Source organism: Lichenostomus cassidix, chromosome 5 (genome assembly GCF_008360975.1).
Source record: "Lichenostomus cassidix isolate B80296 chromosome 5, HeHo_3.0, whole genome shotgun sequence".
Taxonomy (NCBI): Eukaryota; Metazoa; Chordata; class Aves; order Passeriformes; family Meliphagidae; genus Lichenostomus; species Lichenostomus cassidix.
In genome coordinates this window covers 30,010,831-30,035,903 of record NC_139486.1, presented here as the reverse complement: position 1 = coordinate 30,035,903, position 25,073 = coordinate 30,010,831, and the positions used below count along the sequence as shown (strand labels likewise).

Here is a 25,073-nt window from a genome sequence, read left to right as displayed (position 1 = left end):
AACTCCAATGAAGTACTATAAAAGAATGGAGGAGGAGATATGATTCTCCAGAGCCACAATAGCTACCCACATTAAATAGAGAGCATTGCAGAACTGCAGTTGTTGCTTTATTAAAAATTACAGGAAAGCAAACATTTCAAGTTCACCCAAATAATTGATACATTCTCAGCTGGACTGAAGCAGACATTTCACTTTGACTTTATAGCAAAAATGCTGAAACCTAGGAAAACTTTGTTCTCTATCCAAAACTGCCCCTAACAGCCAACAAAAAAATTCCTCAACCAATTTTCTGGAGCGACAAACATTATTTTTAAATAAAGGAAAGAACTGTAAGAAATCAAAGAAATGGGTCATTTTGAAATCCAATAACCAAAAGGAATGTTTTGGCAGAAATGAATTTATCTCCACTGCAGTCTGATGAAGCTTTTCAGATTTTTAGTACTTGCTTACCTTTGTTAATACACTCAGGCATGCATATACCTTCTGAGAGTTCTCTTTTATTGACTGAGCTTTAATGGCTCAGCTCACAGGATATGTTAAAAGACACCAAAAATTAGTAGCAAGTTTGATCCCCATGAACAATGCTATCCACTTTTAGACCCCCAGAAAGCACAAGACTGATCCATACATTAAAACAACCCAAATTTAAAAAGTGGAAAATAGACAAATGATTAAAAAAAAACCTACAACACCCCCAAACTGGAGGCAAGCTTCATAACAAATGAAAAGTTTTCAAACAGACAAACCCAGTACTTATTTTCCAGTTCTGTATTCTGTCTCTTAACTTAAAAGTTGTTTATAAATTACACATGAAAAGATTCCCAGGGAATAAAGTCAGAAATAGCACTAACCTGATGATTTCTATATTGCTGTAGTAACATAAAAAATGGGCATAGTTATAGATATGCTTACATATACATGGATAGAAGTATATGTAGGTGGAAGAGAGTATGCTTATGATGGGATGCCCTACACTAAGGCAATCTTGGCTAAATTTTGTTTTCCCTCATGACAAGGCAAATGTAGTGAGACTTCAGTAATATTATAACCAACTCTGTGCACCATTACTGCTTTCTAATCCAAACATTTTACCTCCTGGACAATCCATGTTAAAAGAAATACAGTTTGTTTTTTCCCTCCTCCATACCCTTCCCACTAAATCTCAAGTGTAAATTTATTAAATTGAGCAACGAAAAGCACAGAATCAATAGGAGTAATTTCCCCTTTTCAGAGGAAAGCGTGACTGCTTTTTATTTTAGTTTCATGAGTTTTACCTGAATCCCATGAGGGCAAGTACCTTCTTTTTAGAATTAGTTTCATTAGGAATTCAATACAATATATAAAAGGAATGTGAATATTTGTTCTGGGGTACTTTTTTATTTGTTTTGTAAAATGAACAGGTCATACAAGTTATTTTCAGTACAGCATTTGACTCCGTATGTGCAGAATCAATATGAATATTGTTGTACAACTTTTAGTACAGAACAAACTGAATTAAGCAAAATGATGAATTGTGTAAAAAGAAACTTGCATATTTTCTGAAAGATTTTAAGAACAAAAAATACGGAAAACACTGGTAAAATGGTTATTTTTGTAATACATTTACAACTTGGCAAAAAACCAACCACTCTTCACTTTTACTACACTGACTGAAACTCACTGCAAAAGAGTTTTTTGCTTTTACTAATCAGTTCAGAAAATTGGAAGTTTAGGAGTTTATTACTCTCCTGGACAAAATTTTTTTTGTTAGTCTGATTAAATCAATGATTAGAAACATTTTTGTGTGCTATTACTATCTTTAAGCTTAAAGAGCTTTCTCCTAGCTGTTTAACCACTGATGTACCTTGAGAAAACCAATGTATTTCTGCATATTTAGCTCACTTGCACTTGGATACATTAGGACAAACCAGACATGATGTACTGCAGATTGCACTTCTTTTTCTTCTACTGAAAGTGCTTGATCACCTGAAGTGCTTAATTTGGAGGGTAATATTTTAGTTGCTTAAGGAGGAAAATATAGGACTGTTCAGTATCTTCTAAATCATATACATTTTAACAACAGTCACAGCAAATGTCTGAGAGCATTGGCCAAACCCGTCTTGAACTCAGTCAAGCTGGTGCTGTGATCACGCCTCTGGAGAGCCTGTTCGAGTGCCCAACCACCCTCCGGGTGAAGAACCTTTCCTTAATATCCAACCTAAACCTACTCTGACTCAATTTCAGGCCATTCCCTCACGTTCTGTCACTGGTCACCACAAGAGAGAAGAGATCAGTGCCTGCCCCTCCTCTTCCCCTCATGAAGAAGTCATAACTGCAAAGAGGTCTCCCCTCAGTCTCCTCCCTGCTGAACAGACCAAGTGATGTCTGCAGCTCCTCACATGGCTTCCTCTCTAGACCCTTTGTTCTCAGCAATATTAGCTTATAGAAACCAATTACTATTTTTGTTTTTCACCACTACATTTGTGTTTTGAAACTATACTGTTCCAGTTAAAACAGTGAAGATCCACCATTTTATCTGAGCTGCAGAACACATCCATGTTTTTTACACTCATCTTTCATCATACTGGATGTGTTTTTCATAGAGAAGATTATTAATTTCCAGGATCTGGAAATTTTCAAACTACTTCTATTTATTTGGAATGCAGTATATTAATTTCCAGTAACCACAATTTGACTAAACCTAAACATTTTGTCTGTTCTGCATTTTACTTGCTAACAATAAAATAATCACTTTCAATGATAATAAATTAAATTTAAATTGACTTTGTAATCTACAGTGAGACTGAAGTAAGTGCTAAGACTAAACATCTACAGAGCATGTAATTAACCTTTAGGAAACAATGTTCTTAGGAAACTATGCTTTGAATAACACAACTAATTAAAAATAATTTTACTTTGGAATCATCTGGCTATACCAAAGGGTTAATTTAAGCAGCAAAAGAAATTTGACATACAACTAGATAACACAAGACTCAGTAATAAAAAATGCAAGTCTCTCTTCTGCTGTTTCTCTTCCAGATTAATGAAAGTTTTATGTTTGGTATTAAGTTGTGTCTTGATTTGTTCCATTACTGCTGTCAGGCTACTCTTCCACCCCCAGATGTTGGAATCCTCCTCTCAGATCACTGATTTTACTAGCGGGACCAGAACAAGAACATTTTGCTCACATAGATATGGATATGGTAGTCTGCCATAAAATACCCAGGCTAGAGCTAGGGCACGGAGCTGAAGTGCACAGACTAAGGGCAAGCGAAAACCAGTGCAACTTCTCAAAGCTGTTTTTAAGAAATCAGAAGCACATAAACAGGATTTCTCCCTAATTCCCCACTTCTTCTTCTTTCCAGGAAACATTAAGTTTCCTAATGTTTCTAGAGACCATGCCCCAAAACAACCTTTTTACAAAATTGAGTCTCTGTAGAAATGCTTGTTGCAGATATTTAGAGGGTAATGAGAGACAGCAATTGTTCAGATTGGAGGTTTTATACTTCTTTTTAAGTAGGAGAAGCAGTAGATATTATTCTAGCCCACTGACGGTCCTCCTTATTGCTAACAGTGTACTTTAGTACATGATATACAAATGCAGTCACACACCCTCACGTGCTAATCAAGTCCCCCATACCTAACTCAGATTCTCAGTGAGGGGTCCTCTGGAAATCTGTGTCTGCCCGATGTTTTGCTACACAAACTAACATGCATGGAGTCAAAGGGCAGTAATAGGTTCTGTGTCCCAGCTGCTCAATAACTGTTGACAGGATTTACAAAACTAAACCATAGTGGGCAAAAGTTAGGTAATGCTACTACTTAATAGAAACACTCCCAGGTAAAAAATGTATGGAAAAACTTTTTGTGACTTACTACTTTCATTTCCTCTTGCTGACATTATTATACTATTTGTAAATACTTTAATAGAGAATACTCATTACATTATTTCATTTTCTTTTATATCTAGGTTACCAATACCCCCAGTGTTAGGTGATGGTTTGCCCCTGCCGGGATCTGTTTCAGCCATTCCTGGGACTTGGAAGATCCCAAAGGATATCTGTAGTAACTACAGTCCCCAGCTGCCTGCAGCTCACCTCAGTATAGCACTGAGATCTTCTTGCTGCCTACACAGAAACTGTATAATCCTGCATTTACCATGATCATGGTAGTTACCTGCCTGCTGCTTTCTCACAGCAAGAGCTAAAACTATTCCAGTCAATCTGTACATTTGGGATTATTTTAGCTCTCCAGTGAGATGATTACACTTGTAATTGTCAAAATATATCACTTATAGGCCCCAAAATCCAACCCTTGGATTGGAAAGAAAACCTTGAATCCAGATTGCAAGATGTGGAATCGTGGGCAACTCTTCTCCATGTAGAGATGTGAAATAGTTTTCAAAACTCAGGTGATTAGGGTCCAATATGAGTAAGAGATAATAGGTAAGTCCACGGTAGTACGTTACTGGCATATTTTTAACAAGAACTCCAATTGCAAATACTTCTCAGTTAATGATGTAGAATAAAAAACCAGCTAGCACTCAAGCTAACTTTAAATAAGACCTTGAAATCTATGTAAATGGAACAGATACAAGCAAAATACTAGAACTGAACAAATAAAATAATAACAGTTAAAAAAACATTCCAGGGCAAAATTACACAACCTCTGCCCTCAAAACAAAGCACAATTGTAAACATCACACTTTGAATTATAAAGCGTTTAAAGCCTGTTAGTCAGTTAAATGGGAGAAAAAACTTGCACTAAAGTTTTAAGGGACACTTTGGGACAATAACATCATCATTAAAAAATAAGGATACATCAAAACTCCTCAGTTAAAAGGTTGTTAGTTTCTGTGTAGTTGATAAATGTCGGGCTAATCTAATCAGTGGCTGTAAGAGGCAATGCCATCAGCTAGTTGCCCTGACCCATGCTTCTTACATTTTCATAAAAGTCAGATTTAAGAAAGATGTCAACTTCAGGCCTTTGACCTAGCAAAGACCTTGTTCGTGCCAGCCCGGAATTCTGCTAAAAAGACTGAGAACTTTCAGCTCAAATCAGGACCATGTGCACTTCACTAATACAACACATGACTTGGAAATTAAAATGCAATGTGATCAAGTGCTTTAGGATATTTTAACAGTTAAGAATGCAGCTAGGGAAAAAAAAAAAAGCTTGTATCTGTGTTTTGATTTGGCAGGGGCAGGGAATCGACAAATTAAATCGCATTTGTTTTCTTAAAAAAAGTGGGGAAACAAAAATTCAGTTCGTTAGTTCATGCATGACTGACCTAGAGGAAATAAGGAGGTTGTAGGTGTCTCTATGACATGTGTCACTTATTAGGTGAGTAGGTTTTACTACTTCCAATTGAGCTAAGTTTAAACTAATTAGATGGTAGTTAAATTACAATCTAAATACGACAAACCCAAATAAAAATAGCAAATGGCATTTTGTCTATCGATATTGTTCCTAAATGTAGTTGATAATTTCCAATAGTACATGTATTGATTATTTCCAAGTATTAGAGTAATAAACTTTGCCAGCTGCTGGAATGACAGTTTAATGCTACGTTCACAAACTAGGACAGACTTTTCATATATGCCATATTTAATCAGATTAATTTATTTCATTCCATCTTCTATTGATACTTACATGTGACTCCAGACATGACATATTAACCTGGATTCTGTACAAAACCTAATCCATCCACCCTTTTTGACTATTATGGAATGATAGTACAGTAAAATTGACAGGGAGACCTAGTGATCCAGTTTCTAATTACCACCAGCATCTCAGGTCAGTGTGGAGATTTTACATCTGATAATGTAAGAAAGATGCATGTTGCATCCATGCAGATTTTCACTTACTAAGTGTGAAGATTTTATGTATCACTGTTTGACAGATTATGTTTTAGTGTTTTACAATGATGGACTATCAATAAATATATCTACATTCATACATACATTTCTTCCATCTCAACTACCTACAAAATAACTGGCTAACTACATTTTGGGCACACATACGCTTATCCCGTGCATCCCTGGCTTTTAGATTTATGTGCAAACTTGAGTAGGAAATAAACTGCTCAACTTGGATTAGCCAAAGATAAAAATGCTGGGTTAAAGAAACTAAAGAACAGATATAAACAGTTAAGCTACCTTCCATTAAAAAAGACTATTGCCTTTTGATACTCAAGAATAGAACAAACTAATTTAATCTCCATTTTGTACTGGAGGACCAGCCAGAAAAAGTGACTTCTTGTTTTTTCCTTGTATCTGGAAGATCCTTCTCCTGATTTTAGAGTACCACTGTCTATTTAATTCATAGTCAACCTACTTCCTTAGTTTTCAGAGAAAGAAAAGCACATGCTGAGAAATCAAATTAAAGTTATTATACTTACTGGATTGGATGGTTTAGAGGATTATTAAGACTACACGTTGGGGAAGTGTAGTTCCCAAAATTTGTATTTCTTTTGAAATTAATGTTGTTAGCAAAAACATACAAAGTCTTGGTTATTTAATAATAACACAATTTAATAATATCTAAACATTTTTATTTCCTCTCTGTGTAAAGCTGTTTATATTTCAACCTATATACTGCCCCAGATTTCCCTTCACTTATTTATACCTGCTAATACACAGACAGTTATTGTTTCTTTGGAATAAAATAAATAAATACATTGCAAGAATATAGAATGGGCAGTTAGCATTAAAAAGGTTTTAAAAAGTTAGCATTATAAAAGGTCTTAAATATATTTTTTTTGTATGAGGGAGCTCTCCATTTACAAATTGAACACGGTATTTTGTACTTCTGTAGAAACATTTCCTTCTACAATTTAATAAAGAATTAAGATAGAGCAGGACATTTTCCCAATGGCTGTGAACTTAAAAAAATCTGATTTAGTAACCATGAGAACTAAAATCTGTTATTATCTGCTTTGATTTAATTTATTCAAAGTAATGGGCAGAGTACAGGTGGAAAGGGTTTTATATTTGCAGATGACTTTACATTAAGGAAACCCAGAACTATGCCATACACATCACCTAAACCCATGTGGCAGTATCTCCTGTAACAGAAATAAAATTGATATGCAAAGATCTGTTTCCAGTTTTGGTATAATGATTTTGTTCTGCATTTCTATTCCATTGATACTCAATGCAGGAATTGAGGCTGTCACTGGTTGTATTGGTTATCTTTTAGTCAGATCGAGACAGAATTAAAAAAACAGATTTGTACTATTCCTGCATAGTTTTCCATGGAAAAAAAATTCTTCACTGATTTTATGTTATATTTTTGAATATACTAACACATGCACCATTATATAATGATAATATTTATGAAAAGTCGTAAATGCATAGCAACGCAGAATCTTGACAAGTATTCAAAGGTCTGATAATGGAAAAAAGTCTCCATTATTTCACTCAAATTCAATGTAAAACCTTATATATCTACTTAATGCCTTTCAGAATTTGATCTGCATTTTCCCTTTTACTTTCATTGAAGAGTACAATTATTTAATTCAAGTTGCTACAAACATTATCTCATCTAGATACAATTTTAATAAAGAGTAACTTGTCATGACTTTTTTAATCCCGAGATTTTTATATTTAGCTAAATTAACCCACTACCTAATGAATTTCCTCAGTCAGAATTAAATTGTCCTCATTCTTTCTCAAGTAGGTTCTTCTTGCCACAAGGCATAACTTCTGTCAGTCCTCCTAAGTTCTAATATCTTCTGGGAGAAATAAAATAGACAACAGCCTTCAAAATTTTTTTTAAAAAATGAAGAAATCCTCTTTCTCTAAGAACAGCAACTATATGTGATGTAAGCACTGAAAATACCTCCTAAGTCAAACTTAGTATTGAAATCTCTCATTGAAGGAAAGATATAAAATATATTATGAGGGATACTTTTCAGCCAGCAATGACAGAAGATCAAGGCATTGCCACTACATTGAGAAAAACTCTCCCAAACTCCTGGAACCATTGAGATGCAATCCATACTTTTAAAAGACATCCTTTCTTTGACCTTCCCTTTCCAACTGATGTACCTGTAGTACCCCTTCTTCTTAGTCTTTGTATCCTTTGTATCCATCTCCTTGGCCTTCCTGACTCTATCCCTACACATATCCCTATGCTCTTCCCAGGATACCTTTACCTGCTTGCACTGCCTGTGCATTTGCTTCTTGCCCCTTAGCTCAACCAGCACTCACTCAGCCATGCCAGTCTTGCCTTCCTTGCCCAATTTCTTAGGTCTGGGGGTGGAGAGCTCTTGCACTTTATGGAAAGAGTCTTTAAAGATCTGCCAACTCCATTCTGCTCTGTTCAATTTCTGTCCTGTCCTCAAAGGTAGTTTCCCAGAAAGTCCTATTGACTAACTCCTAGCAGGAAGTTTGATTTCCTAAAAATTCAGGGTCCTGACTTAACTCTTTCCTGACCCTGCTTGCATTCTTCAGGACTACAAGCTTCACCAGGGCACAATCACTTTATCCCAGGCTACACTTTATCCCATTCCAATCTTGATGCTCCTGATTAGCTCACTTGGATTGGTGATCATCAGTATTGCATTCCCTCTAGTAGGGCTCTCTATTACCGGGCTCAAGGAGTTATGCATTCCAGGAATCTCTTGGATTGCTGACAGCTAACTGTGCTACTTTTCCAGCAGATGTCAGGGTGGTTGAACTCTCCCAGCAGGACAAGAGCCTGTGAGTAATGCCTTCTGCAGCTGGAACAACAAGGGTTCGTCAATTACCTCCCCTTGACTGTACAGCCTGTAGTAGATACCAACCACAACCTTCCCTTCACTGCCTTGGTCTTTGATTCTTTCCCATAAGCTTTCGACATGCCTGTGGCTATTCTTCAGAGACAGCTCTTCACATTCAATCCATCTCTGGTTTAGAGGGCAACTTCTCCTGTACAGGGCAAGCACCCTGTCAGTCTAACCTTCGCATGTCATTCCACAGCTTATCACAGGGCAAGTCTGATCTCATCCCCTTCCTCCATCATAAGAGGGGGAAGCTCTGTCCATGAGCCTCATTAATATGTCAGCAAAGATCCTCTTCTTTCCTAGAGAAAGATGAATCCCATCTGATGCCAGCAAGCCTAGTGTTGTGTAGACCATCACATTATCAAACATCCCAAAATCTTGGCAGTGACACCAACCATGGAGCCATGTGCTAGTAGATGCTTTAGCATATATTGGTAATTTCTTTACTTCTGTTGGAGAAACTTCTTAGAAAATAACTATGCAGAACACCTGGAAAACTTAGTTACACATGTAAAGGACAGGCAACCGGAATGAAGGAGATTCAGACGTGGACATACTATGTCTAAATGACCACCTCATATGGGTGAGGTGGTTTCTGTGTTTGTTTGTTTTGTGGAGATTAAGATTCCTTCAAATCAATTTCATGAAATTCAAAGAGCAAGAGTGTAACTCTGGAAAAAAATGGCCAAAGGGATCTGATGGATAGGGATGTGGGAGCAGGACTCATGTCAATAAAGTAGTCTTTCTTTTTAAATATGGCACAGAAAGGTTCTATTACAAGACCTTTATGCAAAAGAGAAAACAAACAGCTCTGCACTAGCTTTAAAATCTGCAAGAAACAGGACATTCAGTAAAATGAAGGAATCAGAATCTAAGCAAAACATTAAAATGAATATATTCAATCCTATTTACTAACAAAATAATCCCTGCCAAAAAGGACAAGTTGATACTTCTCATTAAATCTGTGCTCAATCCATAAACACATTTAAAGAATTCAGAAGCCTGCACCAGGATTTCAGAAGGCACCATGTGGTATGGAAACGATGCTTTAATCATACTTCGACTTTATATCTCAATGCAAATACATGGGTAAGAACCATTGATATGAAAAAAAACCCCTAGCCAACAACACCAACCCAACAGACTCCAGAAACCATAGATAAAAAGACCTCCTATCAGTGGGATACAGAACTGGTATTTAATTCTGGAAGGTTAAGAATTTAAAAAAAAAATATTTAAGAAAATCATCCTCTGCTGAGCAGTCAAAAAAACGTATTCACAATTCTTTTGTGTCATCAGTAACAGCATCTCAACAGATGTCAAAATTGTAGAACCAGAATGCATTTCAAGAACAAGCATCAGGAAATGAACCTTAAGAAATTTTAACTCTGTACAGCAGGGAAGAAGAGTAGGAACAGAAGTTTCTATTTTATTGGTTTTGTCCGCGAGAAATGAAGTACTTTACTTATCCATAAAAACGATGCAGGCCAAAATCATAAAGAACATGTTAACACCTCTAGCTTGTAATGGATGCAATAACAGCATTACTACCTAAATTTTTGTTTATTTTTCAACAGATTGGTGTCTGCAGATCATGCTGTCTTACACTGCCGTTCCTCTGTAACCTTAACCATTATTCCTACTGTGTAAAGTGAAGCACAAATTTAAGGTGACAAAGCACCAGTTGGCTGATGTGAAGTATGCTACGAAAGCAGAAACCTCTGAAAGCTTCACAGCCATTATGAAATAACTGACCTATATGAAACTGCTACCATGGTTCACAAATTTATTGTCAGGTTCCAGCCTCTAGCTGTTCTCTGATTGTTCTAAATACTTGACAAACTGAAGCCTTTTCACTTTCTGTTGAAATTGCCTCATCTCCCTGTCAGAGCGCCATGGGGGACTCCATTACTTTTCTGACTTCTTTCCCCTACTGACAAGTCATTTAGCTGGCTTCTTGTTGTGAAGGCTGTCCATGTCAAATTAGCCAGGGCCCCTATTGTCCTTATTACCACTCGAAAAGCCATCATGAGTAATGCTACGGGGTCCCTCAGTTGTCATCATTTGTCAGAAAGAAAGGGAGTGTGGTTACATATAGCTGACAGGTAATTTCAGTGTCTACAATTACCCCAATTAGTCTTGTCATAAACAATTCGATAAATGCACACCAATACAAACAGATAAACACACCAAGGTTTCTCACTATTAATGTCATGTAATGGATAAATCAGTGATAAAATGCTATATTTTATTTATTTCTTTAAACTATCCTCAGCTGCAAGCTGGCAGTTGCTACCTGGTCAGCACAAATTGTACTATCTACTTTCATTAGCTCATCACCACAGAAGAATATTAAAGGCTGTGACAAAATTCATTTAGAGAGAGCGTGAAAGAGCAGATTGCCTAAAGCAGGTGTTATAACAAAGATAAAACAAAGGTTTTCTTTTGTCAGTTCAGTGCTGCAACGAGCTTTAAAGGAGACTATTTTGTCCTTAAAAACAAACATAAAATAGGAGGGCAACAGAAAGAGAGAGCAGTGAACTACATTCCTTCTGAAATTAAGAACTTGCATTCCACCATTTCCCAAGTCAATCAGCAGGTGGGTCTTCTAACAATATATGCACCAAAGCCTCATTTGCAGAGGCAGACACATTTTATTTCCACTTTTTTTTTTTTAAATTTTTTAAAATATACATCTTGCAATGCCATACAGCTCCTGAAAGATCTGATAATTATTCCACATAATATACAACATAATCCCTGATGTTCCTACACAGAATTATCTGAGAACAGGTTTAGTAATCCCAACTCCCTGGACAGTCTGTAGCACTGTGCTTAAGTCTTTTGGGGCATAAAATGTTGATGATGTTGACTGCTCTTCTAAAATGCCAGGTAGACCTGTTACAAACACGACACTAAAAAAGGCAGCTTTAATAACATTTATATTAAGCACTGAACTACACATTGCTAAGCTTATCCTTGTGATCCACCTAAATAAAAATCTTGATATCTCCACAGTCCACAGCACCCTGTCTGTTTGCTGACCGCAGGCTTAAGTGATGGCTGGAAAACTGAACACAGACATGTTGTTGTAGGAAATTGCTTTTGGCAACTATTTGTTCAAACTCAAGATTTTTTTAAAACCAACACTAAGAACCCACCAGAAAACAGGACAGGTCTCCCTAATGAGTAATCTATTTTAGCACAGTCTTGTCTAGGCATGACAGTTTACTGAGAGGCTTGAAAAACTCGTAATTACCAGTGTTACAGGGCAATTAATGTATATTACACTGCACTACTCATGGCAGCAACTGTCATTTTCTCAATAAAAATGAGTACTCTTCAGCTAAAGGTGACATTAATTGGGACTTTAATGACTATGCAGAGGAGCTGAAGCCAAATATGAACAAAACAGCGATTCAATGAGCGACTTCAGAAACGAGAAAATTGTACTAAAATGAGATTAATTGCTGTTTAGAAAAAGGAAAGAACCTAAAAAGCTATTAAATTGCAGGGTTTGGGTGCCCGGGTGATGGTTGTGATGTTAATCTTGCATTCTCACAGCAGGCAAATATTCACTAAATTCAGAGCCTTTTGACAGCAGGAAAAATCATGTATGCTTAACTTCAATCCATCAAAAATATATTTCAGCTTTTATCAGTGTTCTAAATACTTCTGCAATTTCAAAAATTACTGCTCCATTCCTTGGCTGTCATCATGCAAATGCGAACACTGTCAATATTGCTATGAAAAATTCCCTGGCTTCAAAAGGCCTGCTTCGGTGATAAAGAAAGAAAAACGTGAAGATTAGAATTGCAAAACACACACTACTAATATAACAGAAAGCAACAATAAGAATTTAATGTTTAAGTTGTGAAAACTGCTAAAATAGAAAATGATGGGGTATTGTTTTAGTGTGTGTGGGAAAAAAATAAATCAAAGAATTCCCTTACTCTCTCATAAAATCTTTAAAGCTTACAACTTTATAGATAATTACTCATTGCGAATAATTAGGACATAATTTTGCAGCTTGACTTCAGGTGATATAATTATTAAAACTGCTCTGTAGTTTCCAAAAGCCTTTATCTGTGCTACTTAATTCTTTAAAGCAATTATATAATTGCTTTTCTTTACAGCCTTTTTAACTGTCATGATGACTGTATACATAAAACATTGCACTTAAACTCTGACATATAAGAGGGATAAACATAGCTCTGATTCACTATTCACTTTGAAGTTATATCTCCTGTAACTTCAGATTTTAAAACAGAAAATCAGTTTATCCTGTCAGGTTAAAAATTTCATATGGAGCATTCACATATCTTAAGAAGCCAAACTCCTCTTCCACCCAAACCAGCAATAGTTGCACCCTGGAAGAGACAAAAATAGAGCTCTTAGTTTCTCACAATTTCCTGTTCCATAATCGATTCTGTTCATTCTGCATCTTCAGAATTAAACATCCGTCTCACCCACATTTAAAAAAACTCTAGATGCATTAAAACATGCATCCCCAAGTGCTGCATCCCCTAGGTAATACAATATATAAGTTTCAAAGAAATTAATAACACTATATCTATTAAAACTGCTTAAATATTCATTCAGAAATTCTGCTATATGTATATAAATATCTTAAATATAAAAATCATGGGCAAGCAAGGCAGGCACTTAAGTTAGGCACTTAAACCAATCACTGTATGCTGAACAGGGTCCACAAATTGCCGTAACAGTAATTTATGTACTTTGCATACAGCACTTTGATGATCAGTTGTCTCTTTATTACATAGTTCTTACTTAAAGTATCTGAAAAATACATGTCATTGTTACCATAGTAACCTTTAAGTCACATATATGATTCATGAAATTATATTTCAAATGTAAAATTTGATGATGCAATTTTTTGCATGAAACATAAATTTTTTTGCGAAGGACAAACAAAACAAAGCCATGCATGGGCACTTCATGTTCGAGTGTTTCTAGTCTGCAGAATAACTTCCCTTCAGGTTTTGATGGTTCCTTCAGTATCAATGCCACCAATATTTGGATTTATGAAACTATATTTTGGTCAGTTGGTTTACAAGACAGTGCAACTCTAATGAAATAGTTCTTGTAAAACTTTTAAAACAAAGTTTAGAATTTGACTCTGCACCACAAGACCATCAGGTTGAATTTATTTTGTAATACAAAGCTTTGACAATAACAGTCAATCCCAGAGTATATAAACACATTATTACCACCTATCATACTTCTAGAATTTTGTGTTGAAAGGCTTCTTGTGAACTTTTCAATTACTAGACTCCTAGCCATCCCTAAAGAACAAAATTATGTACTTCTAAAACCAAGCGTTGCAAACCAGATGTCACAAAGGATAAAAGATTCCATTAGGAACCACTGACAAAAGGAGGTAGAATTCCAGCCCAATGCAGTTAGTGGCTAACTATTCACTATCTCTAGAAAAGTAATTATTTCACCTAGAGAATGATATAAAAATTATTATTTTACACACTGTTTATTGTTCTAGCTCAGGCACCCTGCACAGGCAGCAGGGCAAGAAACAATTATGTGTTGATTTTTTGGTGTTAATATTTTATTTTGAAAGTGAAGAAAATGTTATTTTTCATGTGGAAACGGTGTTTCTTCTTCCTCCCATGATAAAAGTAAATACTAGCATTGTGCTTGAGCTTTAAATAAAGGGGCCTTAAACTTGGACTTTGGAATGCATCTCCTCAAAGCATGAAGAGAGGGGTAACTGCTGAAAAAAAACTCAGTTTTTTTCTCTTCTGCAGAGATTAACACACATAAAATAGCCAGATTGCAGTATATAATGATCAAAGGAGTCAATTACAGTGAATTTAAAGAGACTTTGCTTTCACTACACACACATACTGACTCCAAGTTTTCTAACAGGAATGGCTTAAATTCATGTTAAGAATAGAAACAAGAATTCATAAACTCACTATTCCAATACTTTCCTTCTTCTCCTCCTTTTAGTCTTTCCTCAGATTTGTTCTGATTTAATTTTCATTGTTTAAACCAAAAAAATTTCGTATGTTCTAAGTTTTTATTTAAGAATGCTGACCTGTAAGCACTTTTGCAAGATATTTTTCTCTTCCATTTTATTCAAAGCATGAGCTTTTCAGAATGTCATGTCCAGCTGAAGCTTGTAGTAAAACCAGAAAGCATTTTTTCCCTCTTAAAAAGTGGCAATTTCCCCCCACACTGTATGTATTGAGAAAGAGAAATTTAAGAACTGGAGCTCCAAAGTAAATGAAAGATATGCACCTCTTTAAAAGCTGCAAATAGTACTAAAAACTCCAAGTGAAAAATTACAGTGATAATCTAAATGACAAAGCCCACATGTACTTTTAATTTTAAAAACATATTTTAAGTATCTCCCTGACCTGAGAAACAAGTTAACAGCACTTCTTGGTAAAAGCAGTAAACTTACAGACTTGGTATTATCAAGATGTGTGTCATGTTAAGATAAAAAATTTTATCAAAGCCCAAAGAGAACTCAGAAACCACATTAACCTGAGTGTGCTAGTAAGACAAAGGCATCACACGTCTTTTGCGAAGATAACAGTGAAAACCCATCACCAACTCTCTGTAAGACAATGAATATATACTCTTATACAGAATTTGATGAAATCAGTGGAATTTGTATTGTCCTGTAACATCATGCACTAACTACTGATCTGGAAAGGATCAGAATCCAGACGAGAGCACTGTGGTATCAGAAGAATTGTTTCCATATGCAGAAATTCAGATTCATAAAGTCCTGAAGTCCTAAGCTTTAGCCAGTCTATGTTACGAATGCAGAAAAAAAAGGGAATCAACAGCTATAATGTAATGTGAAGCTCCTTGAACTGCCTTCACTGCCTTTCTTAATTTTTTTAAGGTTTCATGAGTTTCTGAAATCAGATTTATCTCATTATATCTCCAAGTGAGTGTTTTTTTAGCTATTTTCTGTTTCAGTTCTAAAACACTGCAGTCTCATTCTATCTTCAGGCCTAAGAGTCAAACAGTATCATAATTTAGATCAAAAGCATTTGAATAAAAATAAAATCCCTAGAGCTCTGTTCTTTGTACTGATGTTTCCCTGTAAAATAAATAATATGGTCTTTTAATACTACCATTGTCAGAAAAGAAACAGGGGAAAAGAACAAAACCAATACTTCTAATGTAGGAAAGTAGACACAAAAACTTGTTACCTGCAGACCAGATCTCTAATAGTGAGAAGATGATTACCTTCCAAATCTGGCTACAGTTAGTATGGTTTTGGTAGAATATTTTTCTTGCTATTCCTGCATCTTCTATGCCCAACATAACCTCCAGGCTCATAAATTTAATAACCAGCAGGCTGCAGTTCAGGATGGTAACTCAGCTGAAGTTTGGATATGCTACAGAAGAAAGAGTTGCCCCAAAATAAGTAACAACCAGACCATTAAATAATCTCATTAACAAAGGTACACAGTTTAATTATTTTTGTCTGAGTTTTCCACCACCTACTTTCTATGACTTCAATTAAAAAAAATTAGTATCACTTATATTGGAAGCAGAAGGATATGCAAACCTCCCCTGGACTTGATGTACTGCTTTAGTCTAGGTTACAAAGGCCCAGTGCTTCTGAAAGGCTTCAGTCTGAAAATAGGTTTCCTGCTGCTGGATATTTGTGTTTTGTTTTAGAATTGCAATTGCATGTCTTACAGATTATTTTCCAGAACTCCTCTACAGCTGTCCAAGGAAGTTTCCAAGGGCTTTGAGCTTAGCCTCTTTAAATCTTACACAGGAGAATCTTACTTAGAAACCCTGACTTAAGTGCAACTTCAGTGAGTACATCTACCTTACTCCATCAGCACATTTCCACAGGTCTTGTGAAATGCAGATTTGCATTGCATTTATGGGTAGAATCTTGCAATATTAACTTGAGAAAATTGCAAGAGGGCTTGAAGAGGTGCCTCTCGGCTGCTGCACTCCACTTAGAATATAGGTCGCAGATTCTCTGTGAGTCAACTAATTATGAGCATGTGGTATGCATTATGAAACAAACAGCGCTGGAAATTTCATTGCTGGTAAAGGTACAAGGACATTTTGACCCAGAATTGTGATGGATCTCTCAAAGTCCCACTTGAGTCCTTCCCTCTTTGTGATGCACAAGTCAATAACATTTGGGATGACATACAAGATCCACTTCCCCTTCGTATATCTCACCTAAGTTCAAACTAATGTCAAGGCCTGTCCCCTGGCAAGTTATTCTATGTATTTCATAACTAGATAATTACTGACATAGTTAAGTGGAGCTTTATTGTTCTCACCCTTCTTTCTTAAACATTATAGTCAACATGATCATTTTCATTGATTAAAAACACATATAGCCCTCTCATCAGTCTCCATTTGGAGTTCTCTCTGAAGTGCCACATATCTGAAATTTTCCAATCTGGCTAATTCTTTCTTCAGGGTATCATTATATTATTTACTACTTTCTCATTTTACCTACATAGATAAGACCCTTTAAAAGTGTTAATTTTCTCTACTTCTAGAAGCAAAGTACCTTTGTATGAACTTCAACAGTGCAGTCTGCTCTGTTTATCTCCAACCAAAACAATTCTGCAAAAAAAAGTGTCACTATTTAAGTATGTAATTTCTTTCTTTGTATCTGGAAAGTGGAAAACCGTTACAGAGGAAGACCTATATGCCTTTCATGTTTCCATCATCTCTCTCCATTCGCTAGCAAGCTGTCAAAAACCACACTGAATTGGCAAACCACCTTTATTCTTTATCCCCAATTGCCTCTCAAGGTTAGAAATAATTCTCAAAAAGCATTAACAAAAGCAATCTGTTATTTTCCTCTAAATATCTCAGCTGTCAAAACATGAAAAATTTAGCAGGCTTGTGATATACTCAGATCAGTGAATATTTTGCTGACCAATATTATCTTACCACCCCTTTGCACTGCACTGTGAACATTTGTTGACTTGTGTATTATACTTGAACATTAAACTCTGTACAACAAAGTATCTCCTGCTCTGTTCTACAGCAATTTCTAGCATATTTTACTAGGATTTCTAAGTGTAGTTTCAATACACATAGTAAACACCAAAGTAGATGCATAACAGAGATGTGTTCCTAAGCCACTTGCTACACTAACAAAACATCTCCAAGTATGAAATATACAACCACATTGAGAATTTACTCTTAATCGATACTGCTTAGAGGAATGACATACTTTTAAAACACATATTCACATAATAAAAATGATACAATCTAATTTAAGGAGAATAATGACATAAAATATCAAATTAACTGTTCAAAATTTTGTCTTTCATTCTGGATAGTAACTAATCTGCTTCAAAAGAACAAAAACAAAACAGAAATCAAAAAATACCATTTTCAATATATCTCATCCATGTCTCTTTTATTCACGGCAAGTAAAGATTTCTTTGAAAAGTCTTTCATATCTTTTAAGTATTTACATTTCACCTCATGTAGCATCAAAGTTCTTTTTTATTATAATAGCTATAATATTACATTTAAGTACTCTCCTTGTTTTTTGAAAACTTTGAGAGTCAATAACACAATCACATTAAGTTCCATAGTTTAATTATGCATCACGTAAAACTAAATTAGAGGTGCTGTATTTCAAAAGTCATCACTAGATAACAGCACAAAAAGGAATTTTTAAAAATCACAATTATATGAAGTGATTATATGGCCTTCTTCATAATTATTTTTATTTCCTTCTCTGCAGACCTGCCCTTTAAGAAACTAGATTACTTAGGAGTAAGGACAATATTTGAAGGTGGCAATATTTCCTTGCCTCAAAAAGAACACTAAAAACTCAGTTAAACTACTCCTTCTGCCACTCGCCACATGGGGGGAAAAGAGATGTGAGATATGAAAACTACGAATGTTAGAAGACAATTTTGCATCTTTATCCCCCCATTTCTCTGATTTTAACCCATAGCCCACAGGCTGCAGGTGGCTTTTTGGTTTTGAATTAAGGAGACAATAAGAATTTAAATCTTTGATGGTAAATAAGAATTTGTTATCCAAATAAAAGATTTTAAGCCAAAACAATGCTTGCATGTTTTTAACATGTGAGTTAGTACAGTTATTCACATGTATAACATGTCTGTACTTGAAAATAATTATGTTGAAAGCCTGAAATTTGATCTTTGTATGGTGTGAGTTTGTCCTCAGTAAAAAGATGGATACATCTGCAAAATGCAGAAGGATTGTTGCCTGATTTTTTTCCATGGAAATAGCAGATATGACAGCAACGTATCTCACAAAATTACTATTAGTTAGTTCAGTCAAATCTTATGAAAACTTAAATAATGAATACTGGATCATATAAGTTTCAGCAGATAGAGATTTCCTTATAATTGTAATGTAAAGGAGGGAAGCAGCAAAGTTGGTTCTCATTCCAATAGCTTCTCAAACTTCTTTATGAACACTGAAGAGGTCCTTTTCTTTATTAATTTTAGGACATGAAACACCAATTCAAATCTTTAGTTCTCACTAAAGTTTTCTTTCAAGTTTTCTGTTTGCCATCAGATTTTACATTCTAATTGGATAAAGCAACTATGTGGCACTAATATTCAGGGATTATATACTGTCAGTCTAAAACAAAGACTATCTCCTTTGAACATTCAACTTGGTATTCACATCCAATGGAAAGTATCAGCAACTAAATGGTGAAGTTTTAAATTATACAGCATATTATTTCTTTTCATTCTCATACAAACAACATTTAATAAGATTTACAACGTCAATGTTGGAAACTATGGTTTGAAAGAAAAACCACATAGCATACATAGCAGAAATGTGAGAAGTGTTTACATATTGTCTAGTATTCCAAGGTATATTTACGGCAGTTACATTTGTTAAAAGTTTTTTGGTAGGGAAATATAGAACAGCATTTCTACAAAACAGTAAATGGAAATTATATAAACATTTTAAAAAATAAGAAAATTTGTAATCCTCATGCATGTGTTTCATGTAGAAACTTTTACAGATATCATCAAGACATATGTGAAATAGCTGCCTTTACGCTCTGTTTATCTATTTCCAGGATTCTATTTAGTACCAGACTAAATTATGCTCACATTTCTTGAATCACCAACATTTCTGAATCACTAAAATTCACTGCAGAAAATGAATAAAACTCAATGTAATTACTTTCATATTTTTAAACTGTTAAAAATTGCATTTTTCAAAAGGCAAGGATCATTATTGATCAATTGTGATGAGTAACTGACATTATTCTTTTTACTATTTGTCTGTTATGATCTCCATTCCGAAGTCATACAAAACGAAATGGAAAAAAGAAAGGCAAGCATTTCTAGAAAATGTCTTAATCTGGTCAATTTAAGCCTCTATGGCTTTGGTCCACAGAAGCTTTATTAGTTTCCTGGGCTCTATAGTGGGATAAACTATTTCATGCATGAAGGGATCAGCATTCCTTCTTCTAATCATTGCTATTGTACCCACTACAAAGCTCTCTGAACACCTCCTATGGATATCACATGGTATCTTAATCACTCCTCAATTAATAACTTTATACTCATAACTTGGTTCTGCCACTTGTATATACAGTATTACTTGAGGAGGATACTGAAGCTGTAACTGAGTATGGTGAGATTACAGTACTTTTCTCACTGCAAATACATTCTTACACTGAAAGCATCCAGACAGCAGTTTCCAGTTAAAAAGTGTAACAGCTTAATACAACAGGCAATCCTCTCATAGTGCCATGACAGATGTTGGTGTCCTGTGTATTGTGACCACCCTGTAACTTTATAGAAGCAGAAAACACATTCCTGCGTGCTTTGATATGAAATATGCTAGCTGATACTGTTTACATGAGAAGCATCAGAAACTTCTGCTAGCACAAGCTAAACCTTTAATACCTGAAAGCTATTTTTTTTAATTCTGGGTTTGCTAGTGGACTATATAACAGTCTTCTCAATGTAATATAGCTGGACTCAAAGAGGAAAGAAAGCCAACAATTCTTGCTTTAATGTATTAATATTTTAACTCCTTTGCTAACTCATCTTACCTGTCTCCTCAAGTAGTAGCCACCTGTAGCTTTCTAGTCAGCTTCCTACCTCACTTTTTGAAGATGATGGGTGTTAAATGCTAGGGGGAATACTAAAGGAACACAGACTGACATCATGCTAATTTTTCTCAATTGCAGAGGAAAATACAAGTAATAAGTGAAGATTCTTGCAGGGGGAAAGGCGTGGTGTGACCAAATTCTCTCACAATGCATTTTCAGTTCAATTATACTCCTCTTGACATTATATTACCTCATGCAATCTAAAATCCTGCTGGGAGAAAGAAATAACTAACTATATTTAGCTTCTTAAAAGCTTCCCCTTAACTCCATTCAATCCGTTCTCAATCTTCCAGAAATATCTAAATTCTAAAATTTACATACTGTATGGTTTGATAAACAGCATCTACTGCTGGATACAGGCAGCACCAGAAATCTATGTGAAGTTTGCTACACATTCCACCAGGACAAGTGTGTAGATCAATATTTGTCTCTTGGAACATCTGAATGCCTAGCAGGTTTAATATATATAAGATATTCCTATATAGATAACGAATGTAAACTTGCATATAAAAGGCTTGTTTTCCTTAGCTACTTTCTATAGACTACTTAATTATAGTCCAAGTGCAGATGAAAAAAACAAGTCCAGATAACAAACAGCACATTGCATCTACAACAGCAAAACATTTATGTAATAAGCTTATATTCAACAAATTAGAGATGAAAACCAATTAAATGTTTCAACAGAGTGGAATCATCAGAAAAGTAAGACGCGGGACATACTGAGACGTGACTAGTGTACTGCAAACTATTTAGGAAAAGAAAAAAAATAAGTGCTGCCCAGTATCTGCTAGTTATGTTTGTGAAGGAAGCCTAAAAAAACATAGAAAGCATAACAAAGGATGGAAGATGTATGTACCTCATCAAATAACAAGTGGTACTTTCCTAATCATGGAAAGTGGACTTTAACAAAGAGATGAACATATGAATGGCTCATACAAGGAACAGAACTTGGGCATGGAAAGGAAGGATTTCAGAAGGAAGAGACTTCTTTTACACCCCTTAAAGTAAGTGTTCTGAAAAAAACATAAGCATAAGGGAAAAAGATGACAATCCACAAGCAACAAAAAGCATTAACAAAATTATTATACATCACCACAAAATTTGTCATGCAAATAACAGACTACAAAACAGAAAACCTAACTCTGAATTGGTATGGTTTTGAACTGGAAAGAAATATATTTTTAGGATCATAATACAGTTTCAGTAAGGTGCAGTCTATGTTCAGAGATTAGTTGCTTATAAGAGTATGAAATCCACAAGAATGAACACCATTAGTGATGGTACGTATCAATAACACCCACTGTGTGATTCTATGACACAGTAATATTGTGGATGGCAGCTCTGGCAAAATGAAAACACTACAAGCAGCTTGCAGGAGTGGAACAATTATGAAAAACTTTTAGTATCTGTGGCCTGCATAATGCCTAGGTTGTTAAAAGGGATTGTGTAAAGTCACAAAAAATACTACAGAGAAAGAAAAGTCAAAATCATAATAGGTGACTACAGATTTAAAGATTATTATACTGACACTAGTAAATACAAACACGTAAGTTATTTTTGTCATCTGGTTTGCCTTAAACAAGAGCTAAAAATTCATTTATAACACTGTACACAAATGCCATGTTTATATTGATATCATATACAGCTTGCATGAAAAAGTATACATTAAAATGAAGAACAGCAATTCACATAATAGTCAAAGACAACCAATAACAAAACCACGAAATTCCAGTTGTCAAACATAATTTACTATGTATATTTCTTCTCTTCTCTGTTAAAACAGTAATTATTAAAACTAAAGTGATATGAGTGAATGTTTATGACTTCTTATTAAAACCCCTGACTTTAAGCAGTGTTCATTTAAGCTTTACGTTAAAGAAAATCATGTAGAGATTTCTGTGCGATGGCCTAGTGACTTTATATCCTCTTGTCAAACCTCAGCAGTTTTATTTGTAGTGATACATGCCGGAGAAGGTTGGAGGTTAAAGTTGATAGGAGGGCCAACAGGAAAGCCAACCAACTTCTTTCAAAAGATTACAACCTTTAACATATTAGGATCTGTCGGCTAACTCTGTAAGTCCGCATTTGTGTACTCTTCTGTGAACTGATCCCCAAACTCCAGATCAACAGGGCTTATAAATACCTCCCTCTTACTACTTTCCTTATATTATTCCTTCATAATTTTCCTACTGTTTAAGTTACCATTTTAGTTTCTGGTATTGTACGATGTTTAGTGCTCATTGATAGATTTCAAAAGAAAATTTATAGGTAGATAAAATATCTTCCTAATTTTCTACAGCCTAGTTTTCTCTCTCATGCTTAAAACTTAAGAAAGGATTTTTAATCTAGGAAAACTAACATTAAATGTAAAACCAGCACTCCACTGAAATAAACTTCTTCAGATTTCCCTTCCTCCCACTTATTTTGACATTGATTCCTCTGTGACTATAAAAAAAAGGTAATACAGATTAAAATAATGACAAAATAACATAGAAACACTGAATAGTTGAGGTGAAGAAGGATCTTTAGAGGTTGTCTAGTGCTGCTAAACAGGGTGAACAACAGATGGTTGCTCAGGGCTTTGTCCAGTTGGGTTTTGAATATTTCCAGGGACGGAGACTGCAAAACCTCTCTGAAGAGACTGCTCCAGTCTCACACAATGATAAAAGATTTTTCTAGCATTTCAGTAGATCCTGTATTTCAATCTGAGTCCAATATATCCTATCCCCTCACTAGGTGCCACTGAGAAGATCTTGACTTCCATATTTTCACTTCTTTCCTTCAGATATTTATGGATAAGATCCTTGGTAAGATCCCCCTGATCCTACTCTTCTCCACACTAAACAGCTGGAGGTCTCCCAGCCTCTCTTCATAGGAAAGATACTCCAAACCCTTCTTTGTCTTTGAGGCCTTTCTTTGGATTTGCTACTACTTACTCTCAGTACAATCATGCATCTTATGCTCTATCTAATCATTTAATTTCACAGGATGAAATCATTACATGGATCAAAAGTAGTACTAATGGCAGCTTTATTCTTACCTACATTGAGGACAGCACAAGCCTATGTAAAAGAGGATGTGGACTTAGTGTAGATGCCCATGATGGCCGTATGATGCATAAATGCAGTAATAATTTTTTTCAGTTATATGCATTTGGTAGCCTTTACATAATAAACAACTTAGAAAACAACTTTTCTCCCAATATATCTGAAACATTTAACTTCAGGGTGTACAGAAACCAGTCTACAGTGACACATTACTGCAATCCTACAACTTTGCATTTTAAAATGAGCAAATACTGCAGAAACTCTGCATGTAATACTTTTGCTGATGCATGACTAACATAACAGAAAAATCTATTATGCTTTATTTTTATCTCTTATAAAAAGGTAAATACAGATCTAACTAAAATTTTAATTCTTTTAAGTGTCAGACTTGACTTTCAAGGTTCTCCCACTTCTCCCTGCTCCTTCTTTGAAACCCTGGAGAACATTTGGCAAAACAAAGATTCTACACTCCACATTTCATACCATTTAGCTATTGCTACAATTTTAATTTTGCAAAACTCAATGGGCTCTAATAAAATCTGACTAGGTAATTAATACTCTAAAACAGACAGTGTAAGCTACTGAAAGCAATGTTGTACACAAATTCCCTCATGTCATAGAAAAGACTCATCAAGTACAGTGTATTTTTTCATTGGTAAAACAACATCCCATGATATAAACACCTTTTTTTTGTCTTCTCTGCAACTAACTACAGAGTCTTCATATTTTTTGTTCTTAAAAAAGGTAAATTTTTCTAGAAGTTTCAGATCGAACACACTCACTTGTGTATCACAGCAAAACCAGGGAGAGAATACTATTAATGAGATACAAGAAATATATCAACAGCCAGGCACAATTTTGAACTATTGTTAGTTAGCTCAGATACGAACTATGTGCATATTGATATGCACAAAAAGGACTATGATAAGATTACAGGACTGTATTTATATTTCGTATTTTAAAGATGAATATTTAAAACTTTCATATTTAAAATATTAATATTTAAATTCAGACATACATATGTAAGCTCATATACAAATATATGTATTCTGAGGTAAGAGCTACCTTATGATGCAGACATTTGCACATGAAGGGGATTTTCCCACCTTGCCATTTCCACAGACCCAGGCTAAATTTGAGGTCTATTCAAGCCAAGGAGAGA

At 35.1% G+C, this 25,073-nt stretch overlaps 2 protein-coding genes across 3 annotated transcripts in view; one reads left to right on the top strand and one right to left on the bottom strand.

Annotated features, from left to right (window-relative positions):
• CDIN1 (CDAN1 interacting nuclease 1) overlaps nucleotides 1–25,073 on the bottom strand; it is a 121,780-nt gene that overhangs the window by 20,323 nt on the left and 76,384 nt on the right. The window contains exon 11 of one of the 2 annotated variants that reach the window (XM_085062024.1): nucleotides 12,372–13,116. The exons of the other annotated variant lie outside the window; for it this stretch is intronic. Within the exon in view, the coding sequence (XP_084918150.1) occupies nucleotides 13,026–13,116 (91 nt within the window). The 3' untranslated portion in view covers nucleotides 12,372–13,025. Of the gene's footprint in view, nucleotides 1–12,371; nucleotides 13,117–25,073 lie in introns of those variants that run through there. 2 annotated transcript variants of the gene reach the window in all.
• Nucleotides 1–25,073, top strand: part of LOC146436247 (uncharacterized) — a 98,931-nt gene that overhangs the window by 69,771 nt on the left and 4,087 nt on the right. The gene's annotated exons all lie outside the window — the stretch shown is intronic.